The sequence below is a fragment of the Chenopodium quinoa genome, unplaced genomic scaffold, assembly GCF_001683475.1.
Source record: "Chenopodium quinoa cultivar QQ74 unplaced genomic scaffold, ASM168347v1, whole genome shotgun sequence".
Classification (NCBI taxonomy): Eukaryota; Viridiplantae; Streptophyta; class Magnoliopsida; order Caryophyllales; family Amaranthaceae; genus Chenopodium; species Chenopodium quinoa.
The window spans coordinates 2,856,179-2,879,595 of NW_018744290.1; the positions used below are offsets into that span (position 1 = coordinate 2,856,179).

A 23,417-nucleotide genomic window follows, 5' to 3' on the forward strand; every position below is an offset into this window, starting at 1 on the left:
ATGCTATTTGCAAGTAATTTTTATCATTAAAATCTTAAATCAAGTGAAATTACGGACTATAAACTAATATACAATAAATAATACTTAATTTGGCGGTAATTTAAGGATTGTATCTCATAAATATGAGATTGTAAGATCAATCTCTATTAAAAATAACTCAGGGCTAGAGATTTCTTTATCCTTTTTCCTACTTCCCTTTCTTTGTTTAATACTTCATATTCCCTTTCTTATTTTTGCCCCACTGTCATTTTTTAGGTCATATTTTTAAAATTTTGACCATAAATTACCGTTAATCTATAAAAGATAATATAATTATGAGTGATCTTGTTAGATTTGTCTTATTGTATATTTTATTAATATCACGTTTTTATAATGTTTACGTTTATGGAAATTAATATATAGACATTTTAAAATGCGTCTTGGCGACCGTGCACAGTCAAATGGGACAAAAAAATAGGGATAGAGGAAGTATCAATTACCAAGTAATTTATAATACTCAATTTAGTGGTAATTTAAGGATTGTATCTCATAAATATGAGATTGTGAGATCAATCCCGATTAGAAATAACTCAGGGCTAGAGATTTCCTAATCCTTTCCCCTAATCCCCTTTCTTAAGCCTTGTTTGGTTGCACTTCAATAATGGAAAAAATGCAAATTCATGGAAAATGTGTTTAAGAGTAGTTGTTTGGTTAGCAAAAGTGTAGGAAGAGGAAATTCCTAAATAATTTGGAATTCCTACTAAATTAATTTCCCACACCCTATATTGGTCACTCAAACTTCCCACGTGTATATTTGGGTGAAATTACATTATTGTCTTTAAAATTTTGGGAAAGTAATTCAAATTATAATTATACATGGATATTACATAAATAACCAAACAAAACATAGGAAACTAATTCATGGAAAATACAATTTCCTATATGTCAACTAAACACAATTTTAGTATTTCCTAGACAATAATTTATAAGTACTCGGTTATTGAGCCGATTATTTATTTAATTATTTATTTTGAGATGGGAAGAGGGTGTACAATTGTGTACGCATAAGATTAACGTTGGTTTGACGAACACGTACGGTAACAAACCGTTGAACAAGATTGGTATATTATGATGTTTGTCTTCTTCACTTGTTCTTCTTGATTTATGTTTGTTCTGTCCCCTCCACCCTTCCCAAATTTTAATTATTATTATTATTATTATTATTATTATTATTATTATTATTATATTTATCGAAATCATACAGGATTTTTTGTCAGATTTCATCCCAAATATATTGCAAATAAAATGGGAAAGTATCTTAATAAAAACAAATTTAATTAAAGAAAATATTTTTTACACGTGAAATCAGTCTTTTTCGAACCTAACTTCATCAAGATCGAATTCAAATTGGACCAGACAAATTATGCCCAAACAAATTTGGTTGATCAATATTGTTTTCTTTCCTTCTTTTTTTTTATTTTTATTTTATTTTTTTTGGTACGTGGGTGTGGGAGGTAGTGTCTAAGAAAGTTTTGTGACATAATCTTTACAGTATTTTACAATAATTATAATTATAATAATACAAAAATTAAGATGAGATATGTGCATAATATAACTTAATGTCACCCATAATTGAAGATATTAACAAAACCACCAAATATTAAGAAACACTATAGGGCCTATAAGTTTTGAACCACAGTTTGGTAATATGTATTTTCATACATTATTAATTTTTATTCAATTATCACTAAATCTAATAAGAATATGAACTAAATTAAAGTTTTGACCAAAAGATTGATCGAGTTGAAAAATGTTTTTCTAATTTTATAAATTTCATGTGAACCAATCTATACTATTCGTATATATATATAGTATGGGATTATGTAGTAGTTAAGTAGTCAAATATTATGAAGTTACGACATCATTGTTCATTGATGCTCAAAACAGCGTAATTTTGACAGTTTGAGACTTGAGTGGGGTCACAGGGTAAGTAAACTAACACTATGTGGGCAAATATAATTACTAAACAGGCATTTTCTTTTACCTAATTCAAATTCAAATAGCACTAACTTCAAGAATTGAAGTCAAGAGCTAATTGCATGATAAATTGATAATGGTAGGTAGGTAAAATTCATTATTAGCATAATAATATAATAATGATCAATACAACATGATTAGCAAAGCAATAAACAAATAATTAATCAAAAGGCAATTAGTAAACACTAATCAGTAAATGTTTTGTGCTTAGTGAACAACCCTAGAAAGTCCCCCTCTTATTCAAAACCGTCCAAAAAACATCCTACCAAACCAAATTTCCAAGTTTCTTCCTTTTATATTTTCCCTCTTCTCTCACTCCTTAAAAAGTCTTCCTTCAAACCTTTCGTCCACCCTTTTTTCTTTCAAAAAACCCTCAAAAAAACCCAACAAAAAAACATCAACAACAACAACAAGTTTGTAGAAATGAGCAACAACAATCATGAAACAGGCTACAAAAGAGTAATAGGCACAACAAAGTGTAACAACGGTTTTCGAGGTTTTCGGCTCAACATTAAGAAGTTGTCCATCCAAAGGCTAAGGGTAAGGTTCATTCATTTCTTCAGGGTGTTGTTCAAGTGGAGGAAGTCCTACGACCGCGTCGTAAAATCTTTCAAGAAAGGGGTTTCAAGCGGGCGAAGAAGCTGTTATAGTATTAATCACAACAGCAATACGAATAGCAGTAATGGTAGTAATCATGGTAAAAGTCGATTAATATCGGAAGACCAAAGAAAACTGGATTGTAGATTAAGGTCTTTGGGTCGGACCAACTCCTTTTATACCGAAGCTATTGCAGATTGTTTGGAGTTTATTAAGCGTAATTCTTATTCTGCTGATGAAAATGAAGCTGCTCCCATTGTTGCTGCTCTTAGATAATTTTTTTTAAACTATAATTAATTATTAATGTTTTTTTTTTTTTTTTTTTATATATATATAATATTTGGATTAGATATGAACAATTTTTGTAGATATTCATGTTTATTTTCTGGCTTAATTACCAGCCCTTTTAATTTTCTCCTTTTTTTTAAAAAAAAAAAATCCCTTAATTTAGAAGGTTAAATTTTGGGATATGTAAATTTGGTAGATGGTGCTTTAAATTTTGTTGAAACTTTGGTTTGAAAAAAAATCATGTAATTTTGTGACATTTTTAGATTGTTATATAATTGAATGAAATTAAATTAATGTACTAACAAGTGTTTGCAATTTAGTGACTCATTTTTAGATTGTTTACCAGTTACCACCAAACTCCCTATAACTCTTGCAGGAAATAAAAGAGAAAAAAAAAATTAAAAAAAAAGAAAAGAAGTAGAAGACAAAGAAGAAAGCTCCATTTTAACTGCAGTAAGCCAGTAATTAAGTACTTATTGTTTCGTTCATTGTTGTATTTTTACACATCCCTATTTAATTTTTTTTTGTTATTTTCAATCCGGTAACGGATGGTCTAGTATATACTGACCGGACTGAATATTTAAAGTAAAAACGAGACAAAAAATAAGATTATTATTTTACTACGGATTAGATTAATTAGCTTATCTTCCCTAAAAAAAAGGGATTAATTAGCTTATCTTCGTTTTTATCTTAAATTGTCCTTCATAGTTTTAAACGTACATACTTCATAGTACTAGTACCTCAATAGTTTAAGTGATCATTGTTGGAATTTGAATCAAGTGTCTAGTAGGAGGACAAGCTAAGGACTTGGATTTTTAGTTTCTAACAATGATCATTTAAAATATTTGAGACAAGCAAACTATTTTTCACACTTGTTTTTTTTGTCCTTGCAAAGTTACAATCATTTTCAGATTAATTATGCACATTCTCTGTAATCTTTAGTACTCCGTATCAGTGTCAATGTATATGATATATGAGCGTATCAAAAGAACAAATCGAACAAGAGTTTACTAATACGAAGTGATAGAATTAGAAAAACTTGATTATGTTCGGGTAGGTTAAGCATTGTCAAAGGATTAGACATTTAGACATTAGTAGTTAAGTATTAAGAAAAATGATGATTAATGAATGATTATGTTAATGTAGGTTGAAATTTGGGGGCTGCATATGAATTATGCAGTAATCTGGGGAAGCAAATGTTCCGGAGTTTAAGGGGGTTTCTGGGTTGGTTGGTGGGAACGAAGAATCAAATAAAGCTGTTTAGCCAGCACCTAATATGGTTGAATTATTTGACTAACCTTTAATTAAAACAATTTTAGTAGTAAATAAGAATAATGTATGTACGACTTTACAGACTTATATTTAGAAAAATTGAATGATAGAAAATTATAAAGGAAGTGGAGGAACTACTTTTTGTTGAAATAGAATGAAGATTGTAGAAATTAAACTATGAATTGTTTTTTGCTTTTTGACTGTTCATCATATCATGAAGCTAAGGACCATTTTAAAGGATTCTTTGAAAATTTGTGTCATTTAAATTTTACATTTGTTACATACATATGCATTTGTATACTTCCTACAATCCTACATGATACATGTCCAAGTTGCTCGTATCATTTATCTCTTGTTTATCATTTACAATCATGCACAAGTTTTGTATTAGTAGTACTATTTCCTTTTAACAAAAGAAGAGAGTTAATAAGATAATAGAGAATCATTTTTTATAGTTATCACTTGTGGTTATGAAAAATGTTTGACAAAACTTTTTTTTCATTCTGACGTGTAAATATAATACAATCCATTTACTTGCTTGTTATTAATGAATTTAAAAGCATTAAGATGTGTTTTTATATTTGTAAAGACTAACTAATACTTCTATTGCAACTGTTAAGAAATTCCAGACCTAATATTTATACAAAGAAAAGAAAAAGGTTAGATCATATTCTAAAAGTTGATTCCGAATTAATCTAGTTGAACTTCAAAACATTTATACAATAATGATAATACGAGGTTGAGGTGATGGAGTAGTGACATCGCCATGAGACTCATTTGAAGGATTTCCCAGGTTCACATTATTCATGCCAATTTTGTCCAATTAGCAAAATTAATTGGACAAGACATTATTGCATTGAGTTTTGCATTATATAAGTCATTGGTTCACTACTAAAATTACCATCAACTCAGATCATCAGTCCACCTGCTCTTCTATACAAAAATGTATAATCGATCAAGTCACTTTTTTAACGTAACATCCTTGGTCCCCCAAAATTTTGATAGGCATATAATCTTTGAAGTGTATGATAAAATTTAGCGAGAAAATGATACACGTTGAACCTCTAAAATCCTCTAGCTCTTCCTTATACAAGTATATATATGTTGTCGTATACAATTCATTATTCCATGCATTTTAGATTATCAACCCACCTTATTACTAGCTAACATAATTCCAAAGTTTTGTCACTATTTATAATTCCATCCGGTATACATCGTCCTACATGCTTTTGAATTGGATTAGCGGCAAAATTTTCAACGGCTTTAAAAACAAATGGATACACTCTATGTATATTGGTTTGGTTTTCAACAAATTTCATTCCCATCAAGGACATCAACTTTATCCAATCAAAACTTTAAAAATTATAATTAGGATCGAGAAAATCTTAATTTTTTTAATTTTTTTTTTTTAAAGAAAGGAAATCTTAATATGAAGTATATTCTTGTATATTACTCTAAGTTCTTAAATATTAAAGGGAGTCAATTATTGTACTTTAAAAGATAAAATGGTTTAGATAATAATTCTAGGAAACACATATACCACGTACATAGTTTGTAAGGTAAAAAAAAGTGTAGAAAATCGCACCCAAAAAAAAAAAAAGTGTAAAAATATTGAAAGCAAACAAGTTTCTAGAATAAGGTCAAGGGACCTATAAATAGGCATGGATGCTCTATTGAGCAAACCATCCATACAAGTCCACTTGTACTTTTCTTTAAGCAATGCAAAAAAATATTTACTCGTCTAATTTCTCTATTCTACCTATAAATTTATAGAGATTTTAGTAGACTTTTTTTTTTTTTTTTTTTAATCAATGATATGTTCCCTCAACTTCGCTAAATATCTTGTCAATAAAAAAAAAAAAACTTCGCTAAATATTACTTTGTCTTCGACAAAACAACAATACTACCCACGTATGCAAAAAAAAAATCCTTCTAAGACAAGCAAAACTGTCACTTCTTAACCCAATCCGATATCACGATCAGAAGTTACTGATGAGAGAAAGTCAAACCCGACCTAAACCCAACCCAAACGACCCAAACTTAACCCTATTAGACTTATTTGTTGGACCCACTTATCGTATTTTAAAATAATGTTAAAATTTTACACTAAATTGAGATAGTTTTTTGGACCTGAACGGCTGAACCCAATTCATTGACTTGAGTTGATAGGTGTTTAAACAAATAATTTTGCTACTCTATACCTTATTCCATGAAACAAATCAGTATCACATTTTTTTAGGTCGAATTTGTGTTTTCTATAAGATTTGATAGATATTGATGAATAATTTTCGTTAAAGTGAAAATCATAGACTGTGATTAAAAGGATTAAACTTTTACGGTTTGATGGGAAGTAGATGATGAAGATGGGTATGATGGCGTACTTTAGAGGCAACAAATATATTAAATTAGTAAATATGGACTACTTCGTAACAAATAACAATTGACGAACGTGTGTGAAATATTATAAAATTCAATGTGATATTAAGAAAGTGATTGGAGAGACTCGATATAATAGGGTTAAAACCAATATCAATAATTGCATAAAGTAGAGATAACCTCTTTGAAATTGGATTTGGAAAAAGTTTTCATAAGATTCTTTATTCAAATCATAATTTAGATTGCCTCAATTTATTTATACCAATATCATAGTATTCAAAGGTATTAATAGTTAAAATTATGCACACAAAAAAATAAAAAATTGGTAATTAAAGATGTTAATAATTTTTTGAGTATCGACAAACATGTATATCAGAAGAAATACTATGGGTTACAATACAGTTTTAGTGAGTTAAAAGAATTGCTCCGTAATGAAGTAATAATTTACATGACTATTTGTTTTAATATATAAGATATTATTTTATTTTTTTTAAAATGCATCACGAGCACAATTGTCGAGACAAACTTTAACGATCAATTGTCTTTACTTAATGCCCCAAACGTGTGTGTGTTTTTTTTTTATTTTTATTTTTTATTTATTTATTTATTATTTTAAATTTTCTCTAAAAAAAACTCTTAACCAAATACCCCATTATCTTTCCTTGATTCGGCTTTGGGTTTGAATGGAAGTTTCTCTTGGAGGATTATTTGGAGTAGAAAGGCTCTTGTCAAATAGGGTTTAATTTGGAGAGTGAGGAATGGTGATATTTGGGAAGATCCTTGGATTGTGGGTGAGCAGGGAAGATTTATTACTTCTCGAAAGACTGACGATGTGACTGTTGTTAGAGACCTCATGCTACCCAACTGCTGTGGTTGTTGAATGCTAATTTTAACGAAAATGACCAGCAGAGTATCTTGGCAATACCTATCAGCTCTCGTGGTCCGAGTGATCAATTGTCTTGGGCTTTCACAAATGACGGAATTCATTCGGTCAAATCTGCTTATCTTCTCGGTAAATCTCGTGACTTGGATGCTTTCCACAAGTCATGGGTGGAGTTGTGGAAGACTGACACTATACCAAAGGCAAGAGTGATTGCAAGAGTTTGATCGAGAACCATGATAATAATCAGAGCTTCCTTGATTGAGTTCTTTCTTGGGAAAAGGCAGATAAGAGGGGAGGGCATTTTCGCAGGCACTAGACGTGTTAGAGGAGCTTTGAATGTATGGCAGTACATTTTGGTGTGAAAGATATGGTCTTAAATTCTTAACGAGGTGATTTTGGAATCTGACTCCCAAGTAGTGATGAATCATCTTGACAAGGCTTCGACTTACTTGACGAACTTGGATAATATTCTAGACGATGCATTGGAGCTTACCTTTTCTTTTAATTTTATTTTTTGGTCTCATGTTAAAAGGGAGGAAACTTTGTTGCCCGTTACCTTGGTCGGTTAGTGCCCTTAGGAGTTGAACAAGTTTGGAACTATCATTGCCCACATATTATCTCCCCATATACACTTTCAGATGTTAACTATTGAGTAATAAAACACTAATTGTTTTTCTTCAAAAAAAAAAAAAAAACCATTATCTCTTGAAAGTTGAAACACTTCTTAAAAAAAAAACATAACCCCACTTGGATTCGTTATAAACTACTACAAGGTCTACAACCCAATAACTTAAACCCAGCCCAAAAAAAATCAAAATTAACTTGCTCCACAGGCAACAGCCGAATCCAATTCCATTACAACCTTTCTTTCTTTTCCCCTTTCCAATGTAAACGCCGCAAAATCGAAAAGCAAAGGAAATGAAAACCCCGTTTCGCGCCTAAGCCCCCAAAAGAAACGCGCCCATTTTTTCAAAAAAAATGTCTCCCTCAAATAATTCAACCAACCAAATGTCTCGCTGTCTAAAACTCCGAACTCTCTTTAAAAAATCCTTCAATTTTCTCCCTCCTCTCCTCAACCCTTCTTCTTCCGCCGCCATTTCCACCGCCATTGATAACCCCAATTCATCAATGGAGGAATTCAAGGACGCAATCCGAACCCGCCTCTGCATCATCGGGTCTGGCCCGGCGGCCCACACCGCTGCTATCTACGCTTCACGGGCCGAACTCAAGCCCATTCTCTTCGAAGGTTGGATGGCCAATGGGATCGCGCCAGGTGGACAGCTTACAACCACCACCGACGTCGAGAATTTTCCCGGGTTTCCTGAAGGGATTTCGGGTTTGGATATTACAGAGAAGTTTCGCCAGCAATCGTTGCGTTTCGGTACGGAGATAATGACCGAAACGGTGACTGCTGTTGATTTCAAAACGACGCCGTTTAAGGTGTTTTGGGGTGATGCGAAGAAGACTGTGTTAGCTGATTCGGTGATTATTGCTACCGGAGCTGTTGCGAAGAAGCTTGATTTCCCGGGATCTGGTGAAAATGGAGGGTTCTGGAATAAAGGGATATCGGCTTGCGCTGTATGCGACGGCGCGGCGCCGATATTTAGGAATAGGCCGTTGGCGGTTATTGGGGGTGGTGATTCGGCGATGGAAGAAGCGAATTTCTTGACGAAATTTGGGTCGAAAGTGTATATAATTCATAGGAGAGGTGAATTTAGGGCTTCGAAGATTATGCAAAAGAGGGCATTGGAAAACCCTAAGATTGAGGTATTGTGGAATTCGACGGTGGTTGAGGCGTTTGGGGATGTTGAGAAGGAGAATAGGGTTTTGGGAGGGTTGAAGGTGAAGGATGTTGTTAGTGGGGAGGTTAAGGATGTGCAGGTTTCTGGGTTGTTTTTTGCTATTGGGCATGAACCTGCTACTAGGTTTTTGGGGAATGAGGTGGAGTTGGATGCGGATGGGTATGTGGTTACGACACCGGGTACGACGAAGACGAGTGTGAAGGGTGTTTTCGCAGCGGGTGATGTTCAGGATAAGAAGTATAGGCAGGCTGTTACTGCTGCTGGGACTGGTTAGTGTTTGTTTATATGGTTTTGGTTTGATTTGTTTTCTGTATTGTGTTATTGCATATTTGCATTGTTGTGTTTATTATGTAAATGCTTGTGTCGTGTATATATCATTGTGGGATTTGTTAAGACATTACAATGGCTACCTAGTCGCAAACTCGAGCTTGAAGATTCTTGAGAGGTTTGGGGGCGTTTATATCCATAATCCATTCCTTTGATAGCTGTATATATTCATGTGGTCGAAAGGCTTGGGGTCCTATAGGCTATAGCCCCTGTGGGCTGTAGTATGTGAAAGGGGATAATGGAAAGAAGCTAGAAATGGTACAGTGTGCATAAAAGTTTGTTTACAAATCTAAGATTGCAGTGTATATGATATAGGTTAGAGGTGTAATTAACACTGGAAGAATAGGTTTAGTTGAGCCTTGATTAGGCATACATCCCTGTCCTGTATTTTGCTAACAAGACATTGTTGATTTTTCGGTTTGATTTGCTTGTGTTGTTGCAAAACTTGCAATGCTGTGTTTTGATGCTAAAGCTTGTTGAGCTGAAATTGCAATGTTGCCAGAGGTATGATGCACTTTGGGGATGGGTGCAATTGAGCTTAGGTTGGACATTTGTAATTGTTTTTGGTATTACAATTCTGTTTGTACTTTTGTACATTTATAAGATTTATAACACCTAGCAAGTTGGGTTGGATGGATTTTGAAGATTTGGGTTGTTTAACTATGTTTTCCGGAGGTGTAGGTTTATAGGTTTGAAGAATTTTGACGTTTCTTTTGCTGTGTGTGATAGGGAGAGTGTGTAGGCTTATAGCCCATTATGTTTAGCCTTATTTATTGCCTCTGGGGGATAAAATTTGCTACTGATTATATCATTGAGAGGCTGAGTTTCAATTCACTATATTGCTATGATAACAATGGCACACTTTGAAGAATACTCTTTGTATGAACTCAGAAGAAATGCCAATTCACTATAGTTTTTTGAGGATTGATTCTTGTTTATTATCCCTTATTTTAATGATGATAAGTTGATGTCCCCTCCCACTGCAATATGACAGAGAAAAGTGTAGGATCCTATATTTGAGCTCCAAAGTTCCCTTGGCTGATAATCCTTCGCGTATGGCTGAATAGACTGGCAGTGTTTACTTCCGGTTGAAACCTTGTCGAGAGTACCTTTTTTTTTTTTTTTTTTTTTTTTTTTAACAATATTTTTAATGGTGTGGTTTGATTTGTTTATGTGCTATATAATATGTTAAGTGGCTTGCAATATAGCTTTAGATGTAGTATGATGCACTTTCGTGAGTGGATTTAATTGAGCTTTGGAAGGAAATATGTCATAATGTTATTGTCTTGATTTTCTGGTGTCCAGATAGAATGTTGGATTTTCTAAGACATTCTAGTTGTTAGTATGATTAGAGAATACTATAGGCGTTTCCTTGTTACTTGGAGATTCTGTAGGTTTACGTGGCTGAAGGGCAGAACGCTTAGGTGTTTGAAAGTAGAGGATGAAAGGAAGCAATTGTTTCTCTACGATATTACATTCCCCTTCCCCTTTCTTTTCATGTCAATGTTTCTCTGTTGCGGGTATGCTGTTAGTGAAAGGTTACTTGCATGTTTTCATTATAGTGATGTTCAGAAATTAAATGTCTGAGATTCCCAAGTCCTCAACATTTCATGACAATTCACTTGTTGCTACTCATCGGGCTCACAAATACCAGGCTACCAGCCCCACCTCAGACAGTTATAATTAGTATTAGCCTTATAGCTTATGTGTCTCACCTGCCTCTCTGCCTATTACACCTAAATCCACAACATATACAACAATTTACTCAACTCTGGCTGTTTGTGAGAGCCTAGCAGTTTTCATGCATTCAATTAACAACCTATGATTAGGTGAATATTAGAATATTACCAAAAGAGTTATCTCCAGAAATGGCAGTAATGGTTCACCAAGCTCCTCATGGATCTCTATCGACAACAGCCACTAGGCGGTTGATTAGGGGAGTAGACGTATGATAAAGTTTTGGACGTTATTCAACTTGATCTTGATTTTACTAGGATAACTATCTAGCATGTGTCAACTTACACTCTAGGATTTTCCCCTTGTATACACTGTTCCATGTCTTTCATCCATTTTAATCTACTTTCTTTCCTTTTGAATTTGAGAGATGATATACACACCATCCCCTCTCACGGAGGCAGAGGTTTTCACGCGTGGGATTTTTGTTTTTTTGGGTGTGTGTTTGGGGGGGGGGGGGGAGATTATTTCAAAAGGCAAGTGGACAAGTTACACTTTAATTGTCAATTATTACTAATTCTGCCCAAGGGCTGCAAATGATAGATATAGCCATATGGGACTGATTCCTGTCTATTTCTGACGACATCCCATCTGTATGATCTCTCCATTTATCTGGGATGTTTTCCGTGCTAAAGTCAAAATACCTGCTGCTTGTAGACTTGTAGTAAATGATATCGTTATGTGGCTGGTAGATATAAATGGGTTTTAGCTCAGGAGTAATCGAAGTGCTTTGCATATAATGGGAGGACTCTAGTGAGTTATATTCTGGGTCGTTTTTATGAATAAAAACTTAGTTTTGATTATGATGATTCAGGTTGCATGGCTGCCTTAGATGCGGAACATTACTTGCAAGAAATTGGTGCTCAAGAAGGCAAGAGTGATTGATTATTGAACGACGACGCGGAATGGCCTCCAATTGAAATTGTTTCTAAAATTTAGCCCCTGATATTAGGCTCCTATTCTTCATGAAATAATTTATGGATTGTAATTGATAGACTCCTTATTTGCAACAATTCTTTAATGCAACAGTTCAGTTCTTAATGGCTTAATGCCATTCAAGTTATCCTTTTTTTTTCCCTTCCCCCAAATAATGTTTTACTTTGTTTTTTTTTTTTGATTGTCATGTCTGTTGCTTTGGTTTAACTGCATATTTTGACCTCATGGTTATTGCAGAATGATAGATACAGTGAAGATTTAAACAAAAAAACTTTCATTATGCATAATATATTACTCTGTAATATATACATAATATTTTACTTGTCACAAACAATTTTCTAAACATAGAAACAAAATTCTAGCAATTTCATGTGTTTTTTTTTTGTTACAAAAATTGGGGTGCCAACATTTTGCATTCGCTATACACAAACATCATCAAATGGCTCAACATACTTTCCTTGTGAACTCGAAGGAGGTCTTTTCCAGGTTGCTTTTGTTAGTGATCATTCCCTAATGACCATTATAATGATCATCAGAAACTTTCCAACTATCCCTTTCACAAATCTCCATGAACCTTGCCACGTCGGATTCTGGCCTGGTGAGCTGTTGAACTATCTCCCTAAACTTTGAAGAACAAATCGTAACATTCATGGGGGTTGAGATGTACACAACCTTGATCGCTTCTTTTCTCGACGATTTTCTGCTCAACCTTCCATTTTCTGATCTTCTGCTTCTTTTGTCATTCTCTAGTTCTCTTTCTTGCCAGTTGTGACCTCTCTGCATATCAATCTTTTTTTTTGGTAATTTAATGTGAATGAAAAGTGTATGTCCGACTTCAAATGAAGATTTATTGCAATGCTAATTCTCTTAAATAGGATATTTGAAAATGGATATTTCGTGGAAGGGGTATATAGAAAAATAAGGGATTTGTTAAACATCGCCCGCGTTTTTCTACATAAAGCCCACATTTTTTAAAAATGTTGACATTATTGCCCTTGTTTTAATTTTTACCGAAAATAAAATTTTTCACTCATAAAAAATGTGGAGCAGGACTGGATCGCCGAGTGAAACCGAAGAGCCCTCAACGTCGGGTAGATGCACCGGAGAGACGCCGTTGACGCCGGAAAAGGAGGTACGAAGCCGTCTAAAACCACGAATTGGCGGCTGGCGTCCTGCCGGGACGCCGTGACCGTAGTGGTGGCGCCTAGCCAGGACGCCGCCACCGTAACTCTGGCGCCTGGCCAGGACGCCGCCACCGTGGCCGTGGCGTCTGGCCAAGACGCCGCCGCCACGGTGGCGGCGTCCTGGCCAGGCGCCACCGCCACGGTGGCGGCGTCCTGGCTAGACGCCACCGCCACGGTGGCGGCGTCCTGGCTAGGCGCCACCACTATTTTTTATTTTTTTTTTTTTTAATTTAATTTAAAATTTGTTTATTTTTTTTTTTTGTGTTACAATTTTTTTCTTTTTTTTTTTGTTTTGTTTTTAATTGTTTTAATTTGTTTTTGTTTTTAATTTATTTATTTTTTATTTTTTTTTTACAATTTTTTTTCGTTTTATGTTTTTTTTTTGTTTTTTTTTTTTTGGTTTATTTTTATTTATTTAATCTAAAGTTTTGTTTATGTTTTTTATTTTTGTGTTTTGTTTTTTTTTTTTTTTTGAATACTTTTTGTTTATTTCTTTGTTTGTTGTTTATAATTTATTATTGTTTTTGCTTTTGTGCTAATGTTGTGTCAAATGTATTAATTTAATCTACTCTTATGTGATTATATTTATATGTTATTGTTGCAGGATTATGGTGGAGACGGAAATGATTATAGTGGGATTTTTGTACACGATGGTCTGTTCGAAGATGCTCAACAAGCGGTTGATTGGGCGAAACAGGTTGCAATTAGATCAGGTTTTTGTTTAGTAGTAGCAACTCATAAATCTCAACGGGATGGTAGAATGGATCGCATTTTGAGATGCGACCGTTATCGCAAAAGGGAGGAACGAGATTTCAGTCAAGCGATTCGGTTTGATACAAAGCGGAAAGGTTGTGGGTGTCAGTTCAGAGTAAAGGTTCGACAACAGCAAAGGGGTGACGGTTGGGAAGTGAAGAGTTACGGTAAATGGGGGTATCACAACCATGAGATGATCGCATATGAAGTGGGTCATCGACAGTTAAGTGGCCTAAGTCCTGCTGCGAAACTAATTGTAAAAGAAATGAGTGATGCTCAAGTGAAGCCTGCTAAAATATTAGCATCTGTGTTGGAGAAATTTCCTGAAGACCAGCCAAACCGAAGACACATCTACAACGTCAGACATAAATTGAGGTTTGAACGGTCAGAGGGAAGGAACCCTATACAGCAGCTTCTACACCAGGCACAAGCACGTGGTTACCTGTACTGGTTTGAATCTGATGAAGACACATCGGAGGTGACTCATTTGTTCCTTGTGCATCCTGATTGTGCTGATATGATTTCGTCTTGGCCATCTGTGATTCTGATCGATTCAACGTACAAGACAAACAAGTATAAGTTTCCACTGGTTGAGATGGTTGGGATGACTCCAACGAACCAGAACTTTTTGATTGGTTATGCAGTTATGAAGGATGAGACGGTTGCGAGTTACCGTTGGGTGTTGGAGAAGTTGAGAAATTACATCGGCCCAAGTGTTCAGCCATCGGCCATCGTCAGCGATTGTGAGGGAGGTCTCTTTGCCCCTATAGCGGAGCTGTTTCCGGAGTCGAGCCATTTACTGTGCACATGGCACATCAACAAATGCGTGAAAGGCAGAATGGACATTGAACATTTTCCATATAAAGACAGGATCCCTAACATCATGATGCCGTTCCTGGACGGGTGGAATGATGTGGTTGCAGATGGTAACTGTGGATTTCGGGTTGTGGCTGATGTGTTTCAGATGGGTGAAGACAACTACGGTTTAGTGCGTCAGTTGATGTACAGTGAAATCGCCTCAAACCGAGCTGTTTATCGCCACGTGTACGGACAGGACTTGGATAGGTCTCTGCAGCGTATCCGGTGGGGAGGAGGACGTTGCGGTCAAAATCATTGGTTCGACGCGCCCCTTGATCTCTTCGCCGTTGCAAACATCTACAAGTGTGCAGTGATGCATTTCGGCCTTGGTTTGCATGGTCGAGCTTACTATCCGTGTACCACGGTTCTGCCTTGGTGTTCGCGTGAGACCGTCACCAGACCGGTAAGAGAGGTTGCTATTGGATTTCTGGGGCCGTCATACAGACATTTCATCCGACTGGACCTGTCACCCGATTTTCCGGTCCCACCGATTATACCAACGTGGTACACCATTCGTACAGCAAGCGTAGAGGGCTGGGATGCGTTATATCATGACCGGGTGCAGCAGTGGAACAATCTAGTTGCCTTTTCTATGTGACCTAATATTGCTATTGCTATGTTTTTTCCCATTTATTTAATTTTCGGATTCTAATTTTCGTATTTAGTTTTCCCATTTAAATGTGAACCTGTATTTAGTTTTCGTATGCCCACTAATTACAACTTAAAATAAAAGTTATAAAAACTAAAAATATAATGTCAAATTCTAAGAACTTAAAATAATAATTATAAGAACAGATAATGTTAACTTTTACAAACAACTAGGAAAATGTTTTATAAATGCACTGCCGACATATCAATAATCTCTCTGTGACGCCCACTGCCACTGCTCAAGGGCCCGTTCCAGTTCATCAATAGCAGCTCTGCCTGTTGCAGTCGTCATGTTGTCCCTCTCCTCAAAAAGTCTGTGTCCCAACTGCGTCATCTTTCCCATCCACTACACATAACAAAACACATAAAATTCAATAACGACGTATTATGAGACGTATTATATGAAAAAAAACACAACTACAAATGTTTTATGAGACGTACCGCATCCACGGCAGTGGGCGGTGGCACATCATCATCATCGGCGTCGTCGCCGTGGTGGACGTCTCTGATCAACCTCGGGTGCGAGTGCCGGTTGTACCACTCCATGTAGTGCTGGTCACACATGGCAGCCACCCCAGTTGGCGGCCGCTGCAACTGCTCAATCCATATGCGGGCAACCATCGGAAACTGCTCCCACGTGCCGCTATCCAAAGCCCGCTCTTGGTCCTCCCAAATACGGGTAGCGATGTGTCCTAGAAAGCTAGGAATCACACTCCCGTCTATAGGTCCCCCAGCCACCTCGCCCCTCACCACCCAAGAATCATTAACGGCCCTCGACCGTTTTCTGCTAACCGCAGACACAGTGGACGCAGATGATGTGCCAGATCTACTAACAAATCTACCATCTCTACCCTTACGCACGTCTACCCTACGCGTCTCATACACATCATCAAGCCTCTGACTGAATGGACCGTAATCATCATATGGTCCACTCTGATCGTCCACATCCTCATCTGCATCCTCCTCCTCCTCCTCCTCATCACCATCATCATCTTCATCATCCTCAGAATAGTGCACCCGTTCTCTACGAGCCGAGGCCGAAATACCACGGGATCTAACGTGTCTGGGCCCCGAGCTCTCCATTGAGTTCATCGTACTTCTCATAATGTCCATACTCTTCCCAGCCCCAGAACGAAAATACGATGCCTAACACAAAATAACAAAACATGTAATATGCAATATAAACATGTAATATAAACATAAAAAAAGTAATTAAAATAAATAAATAAAACAATATACATATGATGGAAAATAAATTAAAAACATTACAAAATATTAACAACCTAAAAATAAAAAAATTAATAACCTAATAAATAAATAAATAAAAAATTGGAAAAAACAAAGCAAAAAAAAAAATTACCCAAAAAAAACAAATTGGAAAAAACAAAGTGAAAAATATAAAATTATAAAAACTTAAAAAAAGAAGAACATCAAAATTTTAAAAAAAATTTATAACAAAAAAAAGGGAAAATAAAATTTTTTTAAAAAAAACCAACAAAATTTAAAACAAAATAAAAAAAAATCAGAAACATAAAATTTAAAATTAAAAAAAAGAAAAACAAATTTAAAAAAAAATCAAAAAAAAAATAATTATTTTCGAAAATTAAATTTCAAATTTAAAACCAAAAAAAATTAAAAAAAAAAATAAAAAGGCGGCGGCGCCTAGGCCAGACGCCGTGACGGTGGCGGCGGCGTCTAGCCCAGACGCCACTACCACGGCGGCGGCGCCTAGGCCAGACGCCGGTGCCGTGGTTCTGGCGCCTGGGCCAGACGCCACCGCCACCGTCACGGCGTCTGGCCTAGGCGCCGCCGCCGTGGTAGTGGCGTCTGGGCTAGACGCCGCCGCCGTGGTGGTGGCGTCTGGCCTAGGCGCCGCCACCGCCTCCGACCTTTTTTTTTTTTAAATTTTTAAACACAAAATTAATAAAAAATACCTTCTCGCCGGAAAAACCGCTGTCCACCCGCCGCCTGTGCCGCCACTTCCTTGCCGGGCCGCCTCGACATCGCTCGGAAAGTTTTTTAGAGAGAGAAAGTGGAAGTAGAGAATTGAGAGAAGAAATTGTGTTTTTTACTTTGAGGGCAAAAGTGACAATTCACTCTAATTTTGTGGGCTTTATGTGGAGATTCGCGGGCGATGTTTAGCAATAAGGGAGGATAATTCTCTAAATAAGACTATTATGACCCGTAAGCTTGATGTAGATGATTTAAAAGGCTTGGAACATTTTCATGTTGATTTTGTGGTTAGTTTGAATAAATCATTAATTTTTTTTCTTTCTTTCTTTTTTTTTTCTTTTTTTTTTTTTTTTTGTTACAATTATTTGAAGATTTTCGTAGGAAAGGAGACAAAGCCACTTGAGATCATCTAGTGGCAAAATAATTCCGAATATCTTTGATAATTTTTTCATAATTATTACAGTAGTAATTTGAATATTTGATGGAATTTACAAGTTATACTCCATCCGCTTGATTAAGAACGTGGGTTAATCTATATTACAAAAATCTTTACAATAATTTTCGAGTTGGATTTAGAATTTAGGTTGAGTAACTCTAATTACCTAATCGGTTTCTAATAAGTTTTGTAAATGTGAGAGTATCTTGAGAAGTCAAAAGGAAAAATACCAATGGGAGGTGATTTAAAGAATGTGAGCTAGCTTATATTCGAATGCAATTGGAATTTTGTGGAAGTACAGTTTATCTGCCATAGAACACAATCAACAAAATTAGAAAGTAAACAGTGGTGGCTGCCAATAATAGTCTTGTATTTTGTGAAGTTAATTCATCCAGATTCTGATTATTACCCTTCAACTAACTACTACTATTATTTTCATTGAGTAGAACATTTAGATTTATCAAGTGGGAATTCTAATAGTATTCCAAAGTTGAAAGCATTTATTGATGTGTAAGCTTAGTTAAAAGTTATAAAAAAAGACCAACATTGAATTACAAACTTTTTTCCATGTTTCTTACTACGTATATACTTTTGTCGTTTCTTAATACATGCAATATTTCAACTTGTTTTTTACTATTCACGTACATTCAATTAGGATTGTCCATAATTCTAATTAGCGAACAATAATCAAGCAGAAGTAAGTTGTGATATATGCTTGGTAGATCTGTTGTATTTTAAATGGCTCTTAACAAGCTGACCAGCTGCAATAGCAGATAAAAGAGAGAGCTCTCCAGCAAGAACAGAAGCAGCTACAATTGTTGCCAAAACCCTTGAATTTTCTCCTTCTTTCTCTTTGTTTGCCCCTTTTACTCCTAGTAGATTTAAGCATGCTGCTTGTGATGCTAGTTGGGTCCCTCCTCCTACTGTGCCTACCTGAGAAAATTTTCATTTTAATTTCTAATTAATCATATAATCCTAGTTAAAGTAATCATTAATAAATAATACAACGTCTTTTTTTACATCGAAATAGTACATCACACCAAAAATTAATGTTGTACAAGAAAGATATACAACAGTTGCATAACATTTTTATTTTATACGAAGTAATTGTTTAATTGGTTAATGGATAGTTGGTTGTGCCACATAAGATATATAACAGTTGCTTACATTTTCATTTTATACAGAGTAATTGTTTAATTGGTTAATGGGTAATTGGTTGTGCCACATAAGATATATAACAGTTGCATAAGATATTTTTGAAATATTAGAACAAGGGACCAATGAGGTATATGTGAAAAACTTGTTGTTAGCAGCAGAATCTACAGACTGAACCTTAATAATCAATTATACAAGTGGATGGTTCATGCATGGAAATACAAGATGCAGGTGTCATTAATGAAATAAGATTTTCATAGTTTCACTAATTGGAATCGTTGTCAGGATATGATCAGGTGGGTTAATGCAAATTAGAGAATTAATTTCAACACAAACAAAATGTTCTTCCGTAGCAAAGCTACATATATGGGAACGTGACAATCGTACGTCAAGAAAAGTTTTCGATCGATGCATTCTTATGAGTCGTGTCTACTATAGTACTATATACTCCCCCGTTTCATAATATGATGATTATGATTTTCGAGCTTAAGTTTTGACCGTAATTCTTAAAAATCTTATGATGTAACGTATGGATAAAATTTACGAGTAATTATATTTAAATATGTTGGTAATTACCTCAATAGAAGGCATGGTAACAGAAATATGGAGGTCCTTGCCATGATTAATAGCTTCGAGCATAGTAATACAATTTGAGCTCTCCACATTTTGAGCAGGATCTTGGCCTGTCGCTATGAAAATTGCAGTAACGATATTGCTAGAGTGAGCATTATATCCACCGAGAGCCCCGGCCATCGCCGATCCAACGAGGTTTTTGAGGTTGTTAAGCTCAACCAAGGCCTCCACACTTGTCTTCAACACATTCTTTACCACCTCTTCCTTTATGGTTGCCTCACATACCACTGATTTTCCTCTGCCTTCCACCCAGTTCACTGCTGCTGGTTTCTTGTCTGAGCAGTAATTTCCTGTCCCAGTTATGAATGTATACAACAAATAATCTTCAATTTTTTTCATTATTGTGACTGTAAAAAGGTGTGATACTCTTTTTGTCTCAAAATGATTGCAATACTTAATTGCTTTTCAAGGTCAAAGTACATACTTGATACTACGAGTAATGTCGTACTATATGAAGAAGAAAACAGTGTCATGTAAAATCTTGTTAGAATTCAACAATCATTATAAAAATATTAATCCTAGATTTTTTTTTTTTTTTTTTTTTTTTTTTGCATATCAACATGTAATCAAGTCATGTGATAGGATGGTCAAAGATACATCTTGAATATCGTAAAAATCAAGTGTATGTTTATGTATATACCGGATATGCTGATAACATCCATGTCAGGGAAGTGGGCATGAAGGTGAGCAAGAACATTTTGTACACCTTTAGAAACAATATCCATACCCATTGCATCTCCTGTACTGCAGCTAAACCTCATGTACAAATCCTTCCCTGCTACTGTACTTTTTATGCTTTGCAATCTCACAATACCACTTGATCTGCATATATAAACAATGAACATTATCTACAAATTGAGTACATTTACTAGTACTAGTTTATATTGTAATAAAACCATAAAAACCTGGTAAATATGCCAGCAATGGCATAAAAATTTCCAGGATCCTCCAAGAAGAACTTAACCTCAGCAGCCCTCTTAGCCGACCCGAACCGCGCCACAGGCGCCCGAGTCATCCCATCCTTAAACACCTTACTATAAGCCCCACCGGATTGGTACACTGCCTTGCATCCTCGGTTGGTGCTAGCCACTAGACACCCCTCAGTCGTGGCTATCGGAACATAATACTCCTTCCCATCGAGCAACAAGGGCCCCACCACCCCTACAGGCATCTGCACGTACCCCACTGCCATCTCATGATATTGCCTGAACGCAGCCTCGTAGTCAAAACCCTCCACGGGCAGGCCCTCTACGGACTTCCCCGTGGTTTGCTCTTCAATTTTCCATTTGTCAGTCATCACCACCACAGACTCCACATAGTCTGAGGTGGCGGGGAGTGCAGGTTCTTCAGCATCTACTTTAGATTTACGTGGGAAAATAAAGTAGATGCTGAAGAACCCAATGAAGTAAACAAGAGAGGCAAGAAGAGAGAAAAAAGCAATGATCTCAGACAAAGGGATAGGCATCGTCGTCGTTTCATAATCATGTATGTTAACTCTCCAACAGCAGAGTAGGAAGTAAGCTGCAAAGAAGAACAATGTGAGGAAGAACGCATTGACAAGGTTGTTGAGAGGCAGTTCGCTGGCGGATCGCCAGCGAACGAGGTACATGGTAAGGGAATGAAGGAAGAAGATGAGCGAAGGTTTAGGGAGGATTGAAGAGATACTACCGTTTCCTGAGCTTGAAAGGGAACAGTCAATAAGTTTTTCCGTTTTTCCGTCCTTACCACGTAGTTTAATTAATACTTGATTATAATTTCTTGTAGTTTGTTAGTAACGTGAAGCTTGTTTTATATAGCTGACCACGTAAATTTCCTGTCAATAAGATAGACGTACTACGATATTTTATTAGGGTGATGCTAACGAAATATGTAACTAAAAGATGATACCGACTCATCTAAATAGTGTGTCTCATTAAATAATGTGTTAACTACATCCATAAATTAGGGAGAATTAGATTATACATTGACACTCGTATTAGGTTTAGAAATTGATTGAGCACATGTATTGTAATCGTACTAATAAGCAATTAGATTAAAAGTCAGACCTCAATAATAATATTTTTTTTTTTAGAAAGACTTCATTACTACGTAATAATTAATATTAATAAACTGATCCTACTTTGTTAATTTTGATAATATTTTGACTTGACTTCAAGCCTCACGATTTATAGACCAATATTTAAAGGTACACTTTATCATTAAAGGGGAAGGTAAAAGAATCCCCACCATCAAAGTATCTCTAGTGGGAAGGAACAATTTTTCCTACCTTGGTATACATTTTGATATAATTATGTCGCTATAATAAAAAAAAAAAGGCACCGTACAAATTTGAATACTTACAGTTACGGGTACATGCAACTACTATGCAAGTCCACTCAAAGGCAGTGCCAAGAACTGTGTTCTAATTTTGTATTGTCCAAAAGAGATTCCCACCAATTAATTAGTAATCACATTACAATATAAAATGGATGGAAGTGAATTGGTTAGGCAAGAAACAAAACAACATTGTTCAAATCTTAAAAGATAATGACCTTCAATAGAAGGTCAGAAGTCATAACAATCAATAAGGCCACCTAGCCCAATAGAGTCACATGCATACAATGACTCACATTACGGTAAAACGGACTAATATAAATATTTCTCAAGAAAAATCATATCATTTTTTTAGTGTTTAGAGAGCCACAAGACGGTGATGAGAATCAATCTCAGGATCACCTGAAATCAGGAGAGGGGCTCTAACCACTTGAGCTATCTCTAACTCCTATTTATTAGATTTACAAGCCACCAAGATGTATACTAATATCAGTTAAAAAAAAAAAGGGTCAAAAGTAAATGTATGCTAATAAATAATCGAGGGAGTAAAATTTTTATATGCTGGTTAAAGTTTCCATCTCGGTTCTAGGTAATCCTAGGATCGATTCCCATCACTCATAAACACCAAAAAAAAAAATGTAGACCTTGTCAAACTATCCTTGTTAAATTCATCTAAATATATACTTTCAAATATCAACTTCTGTAAGAACAAAATTAGCTAGTTTTGCCAGCTAATTGTTGCTTAATGTGCTTCAAGATAAATTGCTGTTACAATTGATCTCATCTTTCGAATGACTAGTAAAACAGTTAATGAGTAATAACATTGCGTATCTGATCTTAATCATTCAGTACCATTTGAAAGCCCTATGACATTTGAAAGATACTCTTGTCACCAGTCTCACCAGTCACCACCAAATCACCAGTAAATGCCTAATTGGCCAGGCTCTAACTAGATATCACTGTAGCAAAACATTGAACCGACGAGAAAATAGAATCACAATCTTCTGTCCCACTTTTGAGTACCATATGTAGGTCGATTTTACGCAGATACATTTAAACCTACTTTATCATTAAATAATTTGGATTATCGGGTTTGATAATCCTTTATCTCCATACCTCCCTCAACTATCAGACAAAATATACCTATAGTCAAAAAAACACCCAAAAAAAGATACCACGACAGAAAATGATGCTGCCATTGTTAAGTTTATTAAACGGGATTTAACGAGACAAAGATTGATAACTGACAAACA

At 35.5% G+C, this 23,417-nt stretch overlaps 3 protein-coding genes across 3 annotated transcripts; 1 reads left to right on the forward strand and 2 right to left on the reverse strand.

Moving 5' to 3' along the window:
• Positions 1 to 8,100: 8,100 nt before the first annotated feature.
• Positions 8,101 to 12,358, forward strand: LOC110695302 (thioredoxin reductase NTRB-like). The gene is made up of 2 exons (XM_021872561.1): positions 8,101 to 9,503; positions 12,110 to 12,358. The coding sequence occupies exons 1-2, from the start codon at positions 8,411 to 8,413 to the stop codon at positions 12,178 to 12,180; spliced, it is 1,164 nt and encodes a 387-aa protein (XP_021728253.1). The 5' UTR covers positions 8,101 to 8,410; the 3' UTR covers positions 12,181 to 12,358.
• Positions 12,359 to 15,672: 3,314 nt separating this feature from the next.
• Positions 15,673 to 16,312, reverse strand: LOC110695303. Its single transcript, XM_021872562.1, has 2 exons — positions 16,116 to 16,312; positions 15,673 to 16,020 (listed from the first exon to the last, which is right to left on the reverse strand). The coding sequence occupies exons 1-2, from the start codon at positions 16,293 to 16,295 to the stop codon at positions 15,880 to 15,882; spliced, it is 321 nt and encodes a 106-aa protein (XP_021728254.1). The 5' UTR covers positions 16,296 to 16,312; the 3' UTR covers positions 15,673 to 15,879.
• Positions 16,313 to 18,583: 2,271 nt separating this feature from the next.
• On the reverse strand, positions 18,584 to 21,920 carry LOC110695305 (3-hydroxy-3-methylglutaryl-coenzyme A reductase 1-like). The gene is made up of 4 exons (XM_021872564.1): positions 20,757 to 21,920; positions 20,492 to 20,673; positions 19,795 to 20,141; positions 18,584 to 18,996 (listed from the first exon to the last, which is right to left on the reverse strand). Exons 1-4 carry the CDS (start codon positions 21,458 to 21,460, stop codon positions 18,751 to 18,753), a joined length of 1,479 nt encoding a protein of 492 aa, XP_021728256.1. The 5' UTR covers positions 21,461 to 21,920; the 3' UTR covers positions 18,584 to 18,750.
• Between the last annotated feature and the right edge of the window lie 1,497 nt (positions 21,921 to 23,417).

Excerpts from the sequence above, each read along its gene's own strand:
- LOC110695302 (XM_021872561.1), top strand. The coding sequence starts at position 8,411 with ATGTCTCCCTCAAATAATTCAACCAACCAAATGTCTCGCTGTCTAAAA. Across the intron at positions 9,504-12,109 it reads TGTTACTGCTGCTGGGACTG|GTTGCATGGCTGCCTTAGAT; the intron begins GTTAGTGTTTGT and ends ATGATGATTCAG.
- LOC110695305 (XM_021872564.1), bottom strand. The coding sequence starts at position 21,460 with ATGTACCTCGTTCGCTGGCGATCCGCCAGCGAACTGCCTCTCAACAAC. Across the intron at positions 20,142-20,491 it reads GGATGTTATCAGCATATCCG|GAAATTACTGCTCAGACAAG; the intron begins GTATATACATAA and ends TAACTGGGACAG. Across the intron at positions 18,997-19,794 it reads TTACCATGCCTTCTATTGAG|GTAGGCACAGTAGGAGGAGG; the intron begins GTAATTACCAAC and ends AAATTTTCTCAG.
- LOC110695303 (XM_021872562.1), bottom strand. The coding sequence starts at position 16,295 with ATGGTTGCCCGCATATGGATTGAGCAGTTGCAGCGGCCGCCAACTGGG. Across the intron at positions 16,021-16,115 it reads CGCCCACTGCCGTGGATGCG|TGGATGGGAAAGATGACGCA; the intron begins GTACGTCTCATA and ends TGTTATGTGTAG.